This window comes from Arachis hypogaea, chromosome 19, assembly GCF_003086295.3.
Source record: "Arachis hypogaea cultivar Tifrunner chromosome 19, arahy.Tifrunner.gnm2.J5K5, whole genome shotgun sequence".
NCBI classification, from domain to species: Eukaryota; Viridiplantae; Streptophyta; class Magnoliopsida; order Fabales; family Fabaceae; genus Arachis; species Arachis hypogaea.
The window spans coordinates 1498607-1515046 of NC_092054.1; the positions used below are offsets into that span (position 1 = coordinate 1498607).

Genomic DNA, 16440 nt, shown 5'->3' on the forward strand with positions numbered 1-16440 from the left:
AATTATTTAAAATATATTCAAAACATTAATTAGGTTGAATAGCTGGTGTTTTTTAATTGATTTTTTTGTGTTTGTTTGGTGTCATTATTTTGATAAAAAAAGATCTTTTTTCAATGAAAAAATATCTTTTTTTTATTTTAGCGTGTTTGACAAATTTTCAGTAGTAAAAGTAAAAGCACTAGAAAATAAAAAAAACATATTTTTTGAGAAGCTGTAATTTACATCTTTTTTTTAAAAAAAATTTCCTTAAAAAAAAGATATTTTTCATGTAATAAATAAACAAAAAATATTTTTATATTGTTATATCTAAATATAATTGATAATTAAAAAAATCTTTTTGTATAAAATACTTAAACATAAAATTATTTTTATTTTTTATAAGATCTTTAAAAAAAAAGATAACTTAAAAAAAAATATTTTCTTAAAAACTCATCCAAACAAATCCTTTAATCATAAAAAAAAAAAACTAATATCTTTAGAAGCACATTTTAAATAAAAAAAAACACGAATCATACTAGTAAAATAATAAATTAATAATACTTTTTAATTTTTATAGAATATCCTGGGTAGAGTCTAGTCAGCGTTTATCAGCAACCACAGGTCCTTACCTTTTTCTTCCAAATTCCAAAATCCACTCTGAAATCAAAACCGCGTCCTCCAAACCGTTCTAGAGAAACACACAAAGCCCAATCCCAATCCCAATCCCAATCTCAATATATTCCCCCTCACTCCATTAATAAATTCCATCACAACACAAACTTCTTCAACTTTCACTCAACCTAACCCAAAAACCACACCCTTATTTTTTCTCTTCTTTTCTTCTTTCTCTCTTATAAAATACACACCGGAGTTCCAATCTGGTGTATCACCTATGCACCATGAAGATCTTCAACCCTTCTGAATCCTTTCTCCGAAACGTTGTGTGTCCCTCGGACACTATATTCCTCAAAGGAATGAACCTCTCCAATCTTCACCACTCCACATTCTCCCTCCTCTCTTGGCCATACAATTAGCCTTCACAACCACTAATCTTACTAACTTTCTTTCTTTTCCTTTTCTCTCTCTGGAATCTTCCTCCCATGGATCTGAAAAACGAGATGGAGATCAAGTTGTCGAACAGCGCTAGGACGGTGATATTCGAGAAGTACGAGATGGGACGCGTGTTAGGTCAGGGGAATTTTGCGAAGGTATACTACGGTAGGAACCTAGCGACGAATGAAAGTGTGGCGATTAAGGTGATAAAGAAGGATAAGCTGAAGAAGGAGAGGCTGATAGAGCAGATTAAGAGAGAGGTTTCGGTTATGAGGCTGGTGAGGCATCCGAACATAGTGGAGCTGAAGGAAGTCATGGCCACGAAGGGGAAGATATTCTTGGTTATGGAGTATGTTAAGGGAGGGGAATTGTTCAAGAAAGTGGAGAAAGGGAAGCTCAAGGAAGATGTAGCTAGAAAGTATTTTCAGCAGTTGATCTCGGCCGTTGATTTCTGCCATAGCCGCGGCGTCACTCACAGAGATCTCAAGCCGGAGAATCTGCTTCTTGATGAGAATGAAGAGCTTAAGGTCTCCGATTTTGGCCTCTCTGCTTTGCCGGAACAACGCCGTGCAGGTTCGTCACACTTTTTTAATTATTATTTTTTTTCAATTATTGAAAGTCTTAATTTGTTGCTACTGGTTTGGCTATATTAGGCTATGATTGAATCACAAAATTGACTATAATTAGGACATAATTTCTTTTATTGATTATAAAATTAGGTCATAATTTTACTATGGTTGTATAGTATGGAAAAGTCTTGGAGCCATTAACTTTATTAGATTCTGGCGAGCATGTAAGCAGCAGAGAAATTTCACCCCAATCTCACACCATTAAAATTATCATTAATGATCATTTGATGGCTACAAATCACAAAAGTTGCTGTCTCCCTATCATTCCTCTTATAGTATACCATATTTGTTGGATGAGTCTTCCAATTTTGGTATCCACGCGAAAAATCAACATAACAAAATGCATGAACTCAACTGTTTAGAATATTTGTTAGTGGAATTACTTGATACTAATTGTTGTGCAAAACATGGTGCAGATGGTATGCTGATAACACCGTGTGGAACACCTGCATATGTGGCACCAGAAGTGTTGAAGAAGAAAGGGTATGATGGATCCAAAGCAGATATATGGTCTTGTGGAGTGATTCTTTATGCTCTGGTTTGTGGCTATCTACCCTTCCAAGGCGAAAACGTGATGAGAATCTACAGAAAAGCCTTCAAGGCTCAATATGAATTCCCTGATTGGGTTCCGGAAGGAGCAAAGAACTTGATCTCAAACCTCCTTGTAGCTGATCCTGAAAAGAGGTTCTCAATTGCAGATATCATGAAGGATCCTTGGTTCCAAATCGGCTTCATGCGCCCGATTGCATTCTCCTTTAAGGAGTCTGCCATCGAGGACAATGTGGATGACTTCGATGAGGATGATAGTGATAATAATAACAATCAAGAGTTTAACAAGGATGATTTGAAGCAGAGTAGTTCTGCTAAGCCTGCGCGGCCGTTTTACAATGCTTTCGAGATAATTTCCTCGCTGTCGCACGGTTTTGATCTGAGGAGTTTGTTTGAGACAAGGAAGAGGTCACCTTCAGTGTTTATATCGAAGCTTTCGGCTCAAGCAGTGGTGGGGAAGCTAGAGGCTATGGCGAAGAAATTGAATTTCAGAGTGGCAGGGAAGAAGAAGAAGGAGTTTGTTGTGAGGATGGAAGGGGAGAGGGAAGGGAGGAAAGGGAGGCTGGCCATGACGGTGGAAGTGTTCGAGGTGGCGCCGGAGGTGGCGGTGGTGGAGTTCTCGAAGTCTTCTGGGGATACCTTGGAGTATATCAAATTCTGTGAGGAAGAAGTTAGGCCTTCATTGAATGACATTGTTTGGAGTTGGCAGGGAGATGGTAACAACTAATAATACTAGTCATGCCTTTGGGATTATTTTGCCTATGTTCTTCTTCCTTTTACAGTTTGTTGCAGCTATAATAATATAGTTTGATTTGCATATTAAGTAAAAGAAAAGGAAGATACTAGGAAAAAAATAATGCTGTATTTTGATTTAAGTTACAGGATTTCATTTCATTTGTGTAAAAAATTTGAGTTTAGTTTCTGATGATGTTTGAAGTTAATACTGAAAAGTCATCCCCAACATATAGCTTTGTTCTTCATTTAGTGGTTTTATTGTTCCGAAATTTCAAATTTCTGATCTAATTTGATGTAGAAAATGGATTCAATGATCTACAATATCTATATAATAAGGTTTAGTAGCTAATAATAGTTGAAGATGATGCAAAGAATATGTAACATTATAATTTGTAAATTGTGGAATTCAATGTTATTTCCTTAAACATCTAAAAAATCCAATAGAAGGTAAAAGGTAATTTTATAAGCAAAAGACTACATTGACAAGATAGTTTAAACATATAGAAAAATATTTACAGCTCATCAAAATTGAATTCAAAGAAATATTTGAATCTGCTTCTTATCCTCTACAACAATATGGATATAGATGATTCGTACACAATGGGCAAATAAGGGTTTTTGCATTTTGATTATTATTACTTTAGTCTTTAGGTTGGGACACATGAAGCAAGTAGAAGTGATCATTTGGAGGGTAGTGAAAAGCAAATTGTCAAATAGATCAGTTGACTCTATATGTAATTGGAAGGCCAGGATTAAATTTCATAAATTTGGTTATTCAATCAAATTACTTTTATGTTGGTTGGTTGGTGCTCAATTAGATTATTTTATGTGGTGGTGTGTCACCACATGGATATTATTTTAATTGATAATTTTTTTTATAATACTGTCTTTTTGTCAACAAATGGAAGAAGTGAATTAAGACTTTTGGGTCCATAAATTATTTATATATTTGAATGGATGATATGAACATGAGTGCATCAATAAAGGATAATAATTCAGGAAACATTTCAAGTGCACCAGAAGTATCGGTGCACCAGTTGTTTTAATTGTTGATCTGACTTATAAAAAATATATATAATATATATTAATTGAAATCAACGGTTAAAATAACTCATCGGTGCACTTGAAATGTTTTCAATAATTCATACTAATATATGTTGTAACTTTTTCCTTTAGGATTTGGTACTTTCATATTTTGTAACATATCATACTAATAATATATTTATAGGTATGGTATCCATGTCCTCTCTAGGGAAAAAAATAGCAAGTAGGAGAAAGATGAAAACATTCAATGTCATGAATGATATGATATGACTTTGTATATTTATCTTGAATAAGGCCAATGCACTTTTTTATCTTAAAATAACTACTAATTCTAATAAGATAAATAACTGAGGCCCGGATAGTGGACCAAAATGTCAAGTAGAGAGTAAATTGCAAGACAGCCAAGACATTGATTTTCTCTAACATCATCATTGGTTTCTTTTATTATTTTTTAGTACCAATTTCTGTTGTGTTCTTCTTACAATTCTGTACCCCAGGTGTGCAAACGATTTTTTTCCCCAACATAGATTAACTGTATTTTTAGCTTTAATTTAATTTTCCCCCTCTATTCTTATTCCACCATGTTTTTTAATACATATTTAGCAGATAAAATCAAAAGTGCAAAGTAGGCATTGGTGTGTGTACTGTGAGTGGAGGAAACATTATTAAATGTCAATTTTATCCATAAATAAGGACTAAAGAGGGGGGTTGCATCAATGGCCAATGGGGCCTTATTGAATTTCAAAGGTTCCATCAGCTGACTAGGATCATACTCACCTTTGTCACATGAGGCTATAAAAAAATCCCTATAATTCAGGAAATTGAGTATATATAACAACAAAATAGGGAAAAATAAAATTAAAGGAATTTGAATGCTGGCTATCAAAATTTAATAGTGCCAAAATTGGATCAATATATAATATAATAATTGAGAATGTATGTTAATAGTTAATTTAAAATAAAATTAATTTTTTTAAGCATGCACAATATATATTTAGAGTTTTAGGAATTAATACCTCTTTTTTTTTTTCCATAATTTAGATTTATAATAAAAAGAAGTTCCATGGAATTGAACGAACTTTTTAATTTTAATATGGAGGGAGGTTGGTGTATAGGAGAGTTATGAAGGTATATGGTGTTTACTATTGACAGAAAATCTTCGGTCCGATTTGTGTACTGGCAGAAAACCTTCGGTTCGATTTGTGTAAACTCTGGGTCCGATTTGTGTACTAGCAGAAAATTTTGGGTTCGATTTGTGTACTGATAGAAAATCCTAGGTCCGATTTCTTCTCACTAAAGCAAAAAATTGAAAGCCGTCACAATCGTGTATATCTCCCTGCCGTCACAATTGTGTATATCTCCTTAATACTCCATAATTCAGCATAACTCACGTATCAATCTCATATAAAAAAAATTAGCCGGAATTGAACAACTAACTGACGTGGAAAATAAGCTTTCTTAATAAATGTTATCAAAAATGATAGATGAGATTTAAACTTTTATTTCTTTATTTCTAAAAAATAAAATAAAATCTATGGTGCTTATTAAAAAATGTGCATTATTAATAAACAATTTTTTCTGTTTTCAAACCCACCTTGCCATGCAACTTGCATAAGCATATGTGAATTTAATTTATCACATCTTTTTCACAGCCCCACCTATATATACCTACATACCTAACTCATCTATCACTATGCATGTGACAATAGATATATGAAAACTAATTGCAATTATTGCAGTAGTAATTTTCAACTAATAACAATATTAAACACTAATAATTATGGTCTTTCTTTGTTTAATTGAAAAACTGAACATAAATAGAAAACTTACTTAGCCTGTTAGGTTTGTGTCAAAACAAATTAAAGCATATATGGGTATTATCCTTGTGAAAGGCATGAATATATGCTAATGATTTATTTATTTATTTATTTTTGAAAAATTGAAAATAAAAAAAAGGGATAAAGAAAAGAAAAGGACAAAATTCTAGCTATGGCAATCCCTCACGCCAATAAGATACATTGATGGTTAATTGCTGGCTCATCAAACTGATATAATTGTTGTGATTATTATTGTTGCTTATTCTTGGATCATTATGCTCGCAAAGTTGAACCACTACCTCAATTCGTCATGTAAATCAATCAATTAATAAGAAGAGTTTCAAATGTACTAAAAATATCGATATTTCAGTTGTTTTAACTGTTGATTTGAATTATAAAAAATATATATAATATAGGAAGAGTTTCAAGTGTACCAGAAACATCGATTTTTGGTATATTTAAAATTTTTTTATAATATATATTAATTAAAATCAACAGTTAAAATAACTGAAACACTAGTATTTTCGCTACACTTAAAAGTTTTCCCAATTAATATACCATAATATTTTAATATTACTATTTTAAAGTGTACTTGAAATGAATTGCAAAGTAATTAGACTTTTGTGATGAGATTAAAAAGATGGGATAAAGGTGTCTCAGATGACTTCATGTTAAGCATGTTTATGAAAGTTGAAATTGAAAAATACTCGAATTTGATAGGTTATTTATAAAACAAGGTGATTATCTGATAATTACTTACTGAATCTTTCTCTATAGATAATGAGTAATTTTTTTTTTTTATTGTATAAGAAGTTAACTCATATTGTGTAAATATCCTCATTTAAATGATAATTGAAATACAAAAAAAAAATTGTAATTTATTTGTTAAGTATTTGTTTGGGTGCTAATATTTTGATAAAAAAAATATCTTTTTTTAATGAAAAAATATTTTTTTTTTATTTTTTAGCGTGTTTGACAAATTTCTAGTAGTAAAAGTAAAAACACTAGAAAAATAAAAAAAATATTTTTTGAGAAACTGTAATTTACATCTTTTTTTAAAAAATCTTTTTTCCTTAAAAAAAGATATTTTTCATGTAATAAATAAACAAAAAAGTACTTTTATATTGTTATACCCAAACATAATTGATAGATAAAAAGATCTTTTTGGATGAGATACCCAAACATAAAATTATTTTTACTTTTCTATAAGATCTTTTAAAAAAAGATAACTAAAAAGAATATTTTCTTAAAAGCTCACCCAAACAAGCCTTAAGTCAATTTAAAAAACGATAGTTAAAAATACTTACAGGACACTTTAATGTCTAAATCAACAAAAAATTTAAGTAGGTTTATAAAAATTGAAATTAAAACATACTCGATTTAATGAAATATTTATAAAAAGTGATTATTTCATCATCATTTACTGAATTTACATGACCAAAACAAATCCTCTTGGATCTAGTTGGGCTAAGTTAATTGCAACTCTATTTTGAGCCATGGCTTTAAATATTTTGGCCACAACATGAACAATTATATGATAAAATAAATATGAAGGAATTTTATCCCACTAAGTCTTTGAAATGACTATATTAAGAAATCGGGTAATTATGTGGGACAAATAATTAGGTGGGAAATTAAATCAGATTAGAGTGCTAATCAAATCTAAAGGCAAAAGAAGTAGCCACTTGGATCTTCAATGTGTCCATAGAACTCATAAACAGATTACTTCATTGATGATTATGAAAATAAAGCATATCAGAGTAATAATTCAATGATATTGGCTTGTGTGTTCTCCTCTCTTATTGGGAAACTAGACTTTTTGCAATGAGAGAGTCAAAATAATGATAAAAAAAAAACAATGATAATGACTGTTTTTTTTTTTTTTAACTTGAGGGTAAATTTGGACTTAAGTAAACATTTAAAAATAAATAATTTAGTATTATATTTAAATCACAAAGTTAATTAGAATTGAAAGTTTCATGCAATAGTTATTTATAGATAATATTTTAACATTTCACTAACTATATTTAAATAAATAATATAGTATTTTAATTAAGATGAACCAATTACTCAACTAACAAAAATTGGCTACACTGTTAAAATTATTCAAGATAAAAACTGATTTATTATTCATGATGAGTTATAAATCATCACCTTAGTTGTGTATTTATCTCTAATTCAATCTATATATAACTTGGCACTTGCAACCTATGACTTTAATGACATAAAAGGTTTCAATCATTAAGATGTGATATAACTTGACTACTAAATGTCTATACAAGTAATTAATTTAAGTAATTAATTTGGGTTAGTCGAGTGGTTAATTCACTTGTTTATTTAAGCAATCATCAAAAATTTGAATCCCATTTTATATATATAGCAACTTATCGACCAACAAATCTACAACGAATTAATTATTGACTTATTAAAGTAAAAAATATCATGAACATACAACAAAAATAAATGTCTATATAAACTATGATGCACGAACATTGATACGGATACGGGACACGCCGACACGCGAATTTTAAAATCTTACATGACACGGGGACACGCATATATAAAAAATATAAAGTATTTTTTAGATAAATTATAATGATATTTTGATATTTTATTAATATTAAAATATAAATTAAAATTTTTAATTATTTTAATGTCTTATTTTAATTATATCAAGTATTTAAAATATTTTTGTTTTAATAAATAATAATATATACTATATCTAAATTTATTTTAAGCATATATGTTAAGAATAAAATAGGACACGCGGATATATATGTGATGGTATTTAGGTGTGTCCAGACGTGTCCGGAGAAGAATTTTTTATTTTTTATTAAGTCACGGTTGGACACAGCAGACACGCGTGTCGGTGAGTGTCGTGTCCAAAATGTGTCCGACACGCAGACACGATAACTCAGCAAAGTATCCGTGCTTCGTGTTTCATAGTATATAAATCTCCATCTATGTGTTGAGAAAGAACTATCTAACCAAATTATAACACTAAAATTCGAAAATACTACTTTCATCACTTCAATTATAAGTTTTACATAGGAAAAAAAAATTCGAAGAAGAACCTTAAGCTTTTCACTAAGTTTTTTTTATATAATAAATATATTGAAAATGCATTAAAACTATTTTAAACTCTCTTTTCAATATGAATTTTTTAAATTGCTAATAATCTTATTACTTCTTAAGAAAATTTTAATATATAATAAGAAGTAAGGTAATAAAAACTTAAGTTGAAACCACAGCTAGGATTGCGGCATGTGTGGGAAGCAACATTAATAATGTCCGTCTCATTGTTTTCCTTCAATCCAAATCCATGCTCATAACTCATTAGTTCTTATGTTACGTCACTATAACTAATTAAGACTAGTAGTAAATTGATATAATATAATGTCCCCTTTTGCTACGATTCTAGTGTCAATTAACTTGATAATCTATTAATCTTATACACTCTTAGCTTCTCATCATTTCTAACCAACTTGAGTTGGTCGAGTGGCCAGCTCACTCGTCCACTTAAGTAAGTATCGGAAATTTGAATCATGCCTTGTGCATGCAGCAATTTATTGGCCAAAATAGAGTTCCGATCCGCGACGAATAATCATTAGCCTGTCGGGTTGAGGGATACGTGGATAACAAAAAAAAAAAAGCTTCTTATCATTTCTTTATTGAATATATAATAATCAAAGTTGTACTTAAAATCCAGTCGTATCAAGTATTAGAGATAAGTGTATATGTTTAATAAATTATTATTATTATTATTATTATTATTATTATTATAATATAAGAGAATAATTTTTATAATTTATAATAGTATTTTTAATTAAAATAAAAAATAAATAATTATAATATAAATCGTAATAATGAGATATAAATTGTTTTTAATATTTTTAATTTAAATTGTTCTTAATAATAGAATCATTAAAATTATGATATTAATGATTTGGGTATATTAATATATATAATAGTCTAAAAAATAACATAATTTGGTGACAATGCATGCAGTTTTTTATGTTGAGATTATTGGTTTGAACTTCTTTTTCAAAAACTTAAATTTCATTATTATTATTCCTATTATAATTATTTATTTTTAATTTTAATTAAAGACACTATCAATATTTTTAATAATTTATTTTCACTTATACTAGAATTAATGATAAATTAGGTCTAGAACATACATGTATTTTTAACACCAGAAACTTTTGTTTGTTCACGCTAAAGGTACACTTTTACTAGAAAAACAATTATTGTTGCATCATCACACACAAAAATTAAAATAAAATTTAAGTAAAAAATTGATAGATGATATTTTCAAACATTATTGAAGCTGATTTTTCTTCTCTTCTACCGGCATATATGCATTATTATCCAGTCTAAGATGTTGACATGATTGTTGAAATTAAAGAGGATTTTTTTTATCCTCTTATGTATATTGATAAATGATAATGATAGGGTGTGCAAGGTGTCCATTTTTTAATAACAAGAAATTGCCACATATAGCTATAATAAAATAGCATGCTTCTGGGATCTTCAGCGTATACATGTGTTATATATATATTAGTGTTATTATATCATCGTCACATTATTGTAATTTTAAGCTAAGGTGTCCCTCCACATAATCGCTATATAAATCATATCTTAATGTCTTTCCCCAACGTTATTTGTCAGTTATTTATAAATTATAACGACAAAAGAAGTTGTCAATAATAGCATATGTGTTAGTCAGAATTTGCGATCAAAATCAAAAGTTAACCCTTTTTTCTTCAAAAAGTGTAACATCTTTTTAAGTAGGACAAATCATTTTTATTCCGCCCAATTTTGTTTGAATATCGAGATGATTCATTTTCTTTCATGACATATATTATACCACGACATTATTAGTATATATAGTTTGAAAAGAAAACGAAAGAAAAAAGGAAAAAAAGAAGAAAAGAAAACCGGACTTCCATATAATTTACGGCTGATTTCATGGAAAAGTGGTGAATATATATTAACAAAAATTATTGTTGAATAAAAAATAAACAAATTAAATAGTAATAAGTTCCGAACTATCAAATATCTATATTATTTTTAAAAAAAATATTTTTAGAGTGGTTTAATAATAATATTTAGATAGATAAATTTACACGAGATAATAATGAGGTTGGAAGGATGAATTTTTCATTTTAGAATAAATATAATTTTTTATTAAAAAATTCGTTAAATAGTAATGAAAATTAGTTTTGTGAGAGTTTTATTTGTAATAAAATTTTCACAAAGTTTTTTTAACAATATAACCAATTATGACCACTACTACCATCACCTTCTTCATTCTTGTCATTATCACTTCTACCTCTATTATTTCTAATTGTATAACCATACTTTATCATCATCGTTATTTCTTCTATTGTCATCATCACCAATACAAATATCATCAACATTAATGTTATCTTATTTCATTTTTTATTCGATACTATTTTTTCTTTTAAAAGGTCTTTGTACTGCAATTTTTTTTCCTACGATATCATTTCCAGCAATGGTCTTTGTCTACTTAATCACCACTAGTGAAAGAATTTTTCAAAAATAAATAGTTTGTGGGAGTTTAAAACCCTTCACAAATTACAAATAAAACCCCACAAAAGTAATTTTCATTACTATTTAATGGACTTTTTTAATAAAGGAATCGTATTGACCTAGAATAAAAAAGTTAAGGACCGAAGAGTCTTTTTTTTTTTTTATTTACTCAAACGGTATCTCCCCAACCCGATAGGTTAAGGACTAATCTATCGCGGATCTAAGCTCTATTTAAGGGTCTGCCGCTGGCCAATGAGTTGCTGCATGCACAAGGCGGAGTTCGAACTCCCGACACTTGCTTAAACGGAAGAGTGAGCTGACCACTCGACCAACCCAAAAGCCGGGTTTGATTTTTTTTTTTTTTAATCCAGATATGAATAGTGAAGATAGTAGAGAATACAAATTTTCTCTTTTTGGTCTTTTCTGGGCCGAAGCCCAATTTGACTCACACTCAGCAGTCAGCAGATAGGCACTAGATCCTCTTCTTCAGCCACCAGGGTTTAGGGATTTTTCTGGGCCACCCTTTAACTCATGGGCTATTCTCTAATACTATTATATATTTATATATAGATCACTTTCTTTTTTTGTGAATGTACATGGATCACGATTGTTATAATAATAGTGTAATCCAAGTTCATTCTTACAAAAACGGAGAAAAAAAATTGGGTAACAATGTTTCTTACGTTAGTAAAATGGATAAAAAATAATTAAAGTAAGAAAAGATAATTTCAAGAGAAGTAATCAAATTTTAATAAAAAATAAACTAAAATAAATTAATTTATATGTATAATTATTTTAGATAATAATATTAAGAGAGCCGTTTATTTTACAATCGATCATTTACGGATAGATAATCTAATTATATTGAATAAGTTTTTCCAGCTTCATTGCATTATGTGAAAATTGAATATAGACCTATCTTACATCTAAAATTTAACTAAAAAAAAATGTCTTATACATTTTTTTTAATAAATCGTTTCTTAAAAAATATGGACTTGTAATATTATATACTTATATTTAGAATTAAAATAAAAAATTGACCCCTTTTAAATTAAAATAATAGAGTTTATATATATTAAAAATTACAAATTTGATCATGATTAATGTTTTATTTTATCATAATTTTTTTTATTTTAGAATATTTAAATTCCTTGTAGTCGTACCTTAACCATATATGACCAACAAAGCTTCAAATCAAATCTAGACAACCTAAGACGAAAAGGGTTCCACTGTGGTACTTTTGTACCAAGTTGCATCGGGTGCACGTGCGCACCTGCTTTTACTTATTTTTGAACTAACAAAATAGGAAGAAGTTGTTAGGATTTTTTTTATTTAAATTAAATAAATATATTATTTATCAAAATAAATAAATATGAAAAAAATTATCAAAATATATCTTTAGTCACATTTTAGATACAGAGAGTCAGTCTCTAAAATTACTACATCTCGGATGCACTAATCCGTGTTGTAATAGAATATCTGTGAACCATATCTCGGGTGCAACCGTGTTATGAACATAAGCATATCTCAGATACACTGTACCCGAGATACGAACATTTTTTAATTTTGTACTATATCTTGGATGTATTAACCCCAATCAAAAAACGTGCGTATCTCGGATGCAGTGTATCTGAGATATGTTTATATGTAGACACCCTAGATAACATGGGATCAGTGTACCTGAGATGTAGTTATTTTAGAGACTGACCCTCTTTACCCGTGATGTGACTGAAAATGTATTTCGAAAATTTTTTTTACGTTTATTTATTTTGGTAAATATTATATTGATTTAATTTAAATAAAAAAATCTGAAGTTGTTCGGATTGAGTGTAAATTTGAAGTGATAAGTCCAAATTAAAATTGTTGAGTTTAGTAAATAATAATAAATAGTTGATGATGACAAACATTTTGACGTTGGGTTAATAGTCCAATTGGGTTTGATGTGTTAATTAGTGATACAGGCCCAAGGAACAAGAAAATCGGTCCAATAACAAGCAAATAAGGGTAACAATGGTTCAAATCCAGAAGTTCCAAGAAAATGAGTGGCTGAACTTATATCATCATGAGCAATCCAAAGAAAGAGTAACTAATCAATAAGGAAGGAAAAAAGGAAGAAATATAGTCCAAGAAGCAAGAAAATAAGCCCAATAAAATAATGAAGCCTAAAGAAAAAAAGAAATCTGAAATGCTAGTTTGAAGAAAGAAAATTGGACCAAACATAAAGCATAAGGCCAAACTTACAACAACAGCAACCCAATGAGATAGAGCAATTGAAACAAAGATTGTTGGTGGGTCTTTCTAACCAACGAAACCCATAGAAAATAATGCAAAGAAAACGGCTGGGCTAAATAAAACAAATCCAACCCAAGCCCATGAAGACTCCATCAAGCTGAAGATCTCCAAAGCCAAAGTTCACATGTTTGCTTCAGTAAAAGAACCAGAAAGAAAAGAGAAAGCTTAATAAAAAAAAGCAAATGTCTAATCACCCAAATCAAACCACAGTAAGCTAAGTCAAAAGTTAAAGGTGATTTATTTCCATTTGCATGCAATTTACTTTCTTCACTCTTTCTCCAACTCTCTGCTACTCCAATTTGGGATAAATGGAGAAAGTGATTTCTGATAATCACTGTTGTAAATCAAAGGCTAAAATTATTTCTTGGGGACAAAGCTCTAACTCAAGAGTTCAGATCTGGGTTTACCGCGGAACAACTTTTTCATTAATATCTTGAGGTTTTTGGTCAAGCAAAAAAGGCTCAGATTCAAAATTCTTAATTTAAGGATTAATTGAAAATAGTAAAATGGTAAGTTGGTGAAGCACACAGCTCAAGGAATTGACTTGGAAGAAAACAACTCAACAACATTGGAAGAGGTACAAAAAAAATTTTTCTTCTTTCTGAAGACAAGGAGATAAAAGAATGAGAGTGAGGTTTTCATTTGAGAGCTTCCTGAAAAGGTTCAACGTGTTGGACAGTACTATCTAAAGAAAGAAGCATTCTGCCAAGATGAAAAACTTGATCAATGTTTGCTAAACCCGATTCAACTTGTAGCAACAGAGGCTGTTGAAGCATCAATCTCCTTCATGTCTTACAGATTGTAATTTCATTTCAATGTATATTTTTCTGTAATTTCTTGAGTGGAAAAAAGCTGAAAGAGATGAATCAAGAAAAAGCCTATGAGTGACAAAAGGTTGAGTGATACACTTGAGAGAAAAGTTTAGAGTGGTTTCAGATTTCTTTAGGTTGTTTCTATTGTCTTGTGTCTTGTATCTGTGAGGTGCCCCTTTCTAAGTTGGGTTAGAACTTAAAGTGGAGAGTTAGGTATTATCATAACCAAGTTAAGTTGGGATAGAACTTGAGAGAGAAAGGATTGTGTCAATCTTATGAAATTGGTGTATGTAATACTTTAACTATAGTGAAAATTCTACTACTGTTGTGGTGGAGACTGAATGTAGGTTGCATTATACAAGGCAACTGAACCAGGATACATGTTGGTGTCATTCTTCTTCTTTTTCTTTATGTTCTATTTTCTGATATTTATAAGATAAAACGAAATTGTCTCATAAAGTTTCCGCTGCATAGTTCAAACAGATTCTAAGTGAAAGCTTATAATTAAAGGCTTATTTTATTAATGTAAAAAAAGGTTATAAATTCAACTCCCCATTCTTTATGCTTTCTACAACCATCAAAAATCCAATTCAAGAGTAATAAGATTATGGCTAATTTTTTTTAGAAATAGAAAAAAATAGTATGTAATCTAGTATCATAGTTAATTGATGTATTTTTTATATAAATTTTAATTTTTTTTATTTTAAAAAACAAATCAAACCCTCAAATTTTATATCGCACAAATAAGAACATTTAATTTATGGTGAAATATTTTTTTTCATTGTAAAGCAAATCGGAGAATCTGATTAATATATTTCAAAAAAAATTTAACACTCAAAATACAATTTTAAGAGTCAGATTTGTATATTTAAAAAATTAAAAAAAAAAAATTTGACCCCTTACATTTGCATATTTACAAAAAAAGATAAAAAAAATTCGACCATTAAATTTGTAATGATATCCAAAAAAAAAAAAAAAACACCAAATTTTCATATTATTAAAAATATCATTGAAACCACAACACTTAAAATAAAAAGCTTAAGTAGATTATTTGTCTTTCTTGCCATGGTTTTAAATCAATCGAATTTTTCGGTAATATGCTCTGAACCATCAAAGACCACCATATATATATGGAGTGGTGCCAATGTTTTGTGTTCACGAATCACCGGTGAGATTTTATTTATTTATTTATTGCGGTGAGTTAAAATTCACCACATCCTCATCAAGAGATTCTGGAATAAAGTTAGGCATCTTAGGAGGACGATCGATATTGCTAATGCTTTAATTATCATCTTAGCATTTTTCTTTTTGCATGATATATAGGTCTAAGGCTATTTTTCGTATTAGAAATATTTGTGTAATTTATTTTTGTTTTGCGTTCATCATCAACTCAATAGTAAACTAAACAATGGTGGATGAGAACATAAGATTACTTTTAATTTGTATATTTTGTGGGTTAGAATCACATAAAATATGCTTAGGCATCTGGCGTTTATTCCTTGTTATATCATGCAATAGTTTATGTGTTAGCTATAGGTATAGTTCCTAGCTATAATTTGTGCTAAATTTTAGAAATTTAATTTTATTCTCAACCTTAGGACATTCATCCAACCTAGCTTCGAATTATGTACCGATCGATTCAACCATAAAAAAAAAATAATTGTTTAATTTTCGATCATTAAATAACTTAATCGTACGTTCTTGTGTATGTTAACAAAAGAGATATACGATGGTATCAAATAATGAGTGTGAATACTTGGCTAAAATTTTTATATTTGAATAATTTTAATGTGAAATACAAAAATATTTTATTATTTTAGTGTTCTGCATAGTTGTAGTAGTAGCACAAAACGTCAATAACGTTTTGTAATAAAAAAAATTAAATTATAAAAAATAAAATATTATTGACGTTTTGTAATAAAAAATATTATTTTAATTATTAAAACACAAAATGTTACTGACATTTTGTTAGAA

General features: G+C 29.2%; 1 protein-coding gene across 1 annotated transcript; it reads left to right on the forward strand.

The window, feature by feature from the left end:
• Positions 1–516: 516 nt before the first annotated feature.
• On the forward strand, positions 517–3173 carry LOC112775971 (CBL-interacting serine/threonine-protein kinase 5). The gene is made up of 2 exons (XM_025819904.2): positions 517–1605; positions 2078–3173. Exons 1-2 carry the CDS (start codon positions 1080–1082, stop codon positions 2935–2937), a joined length of 1386 nt encoding a protein of 461 aa, XP_025675689.1. The 5' UTR covers positions 517–1079; the 3' UTR covers positions 2938–3173.
• The last annotated feature ends 13267 nt before the right edge of the window (positions 3174–16440 follow it).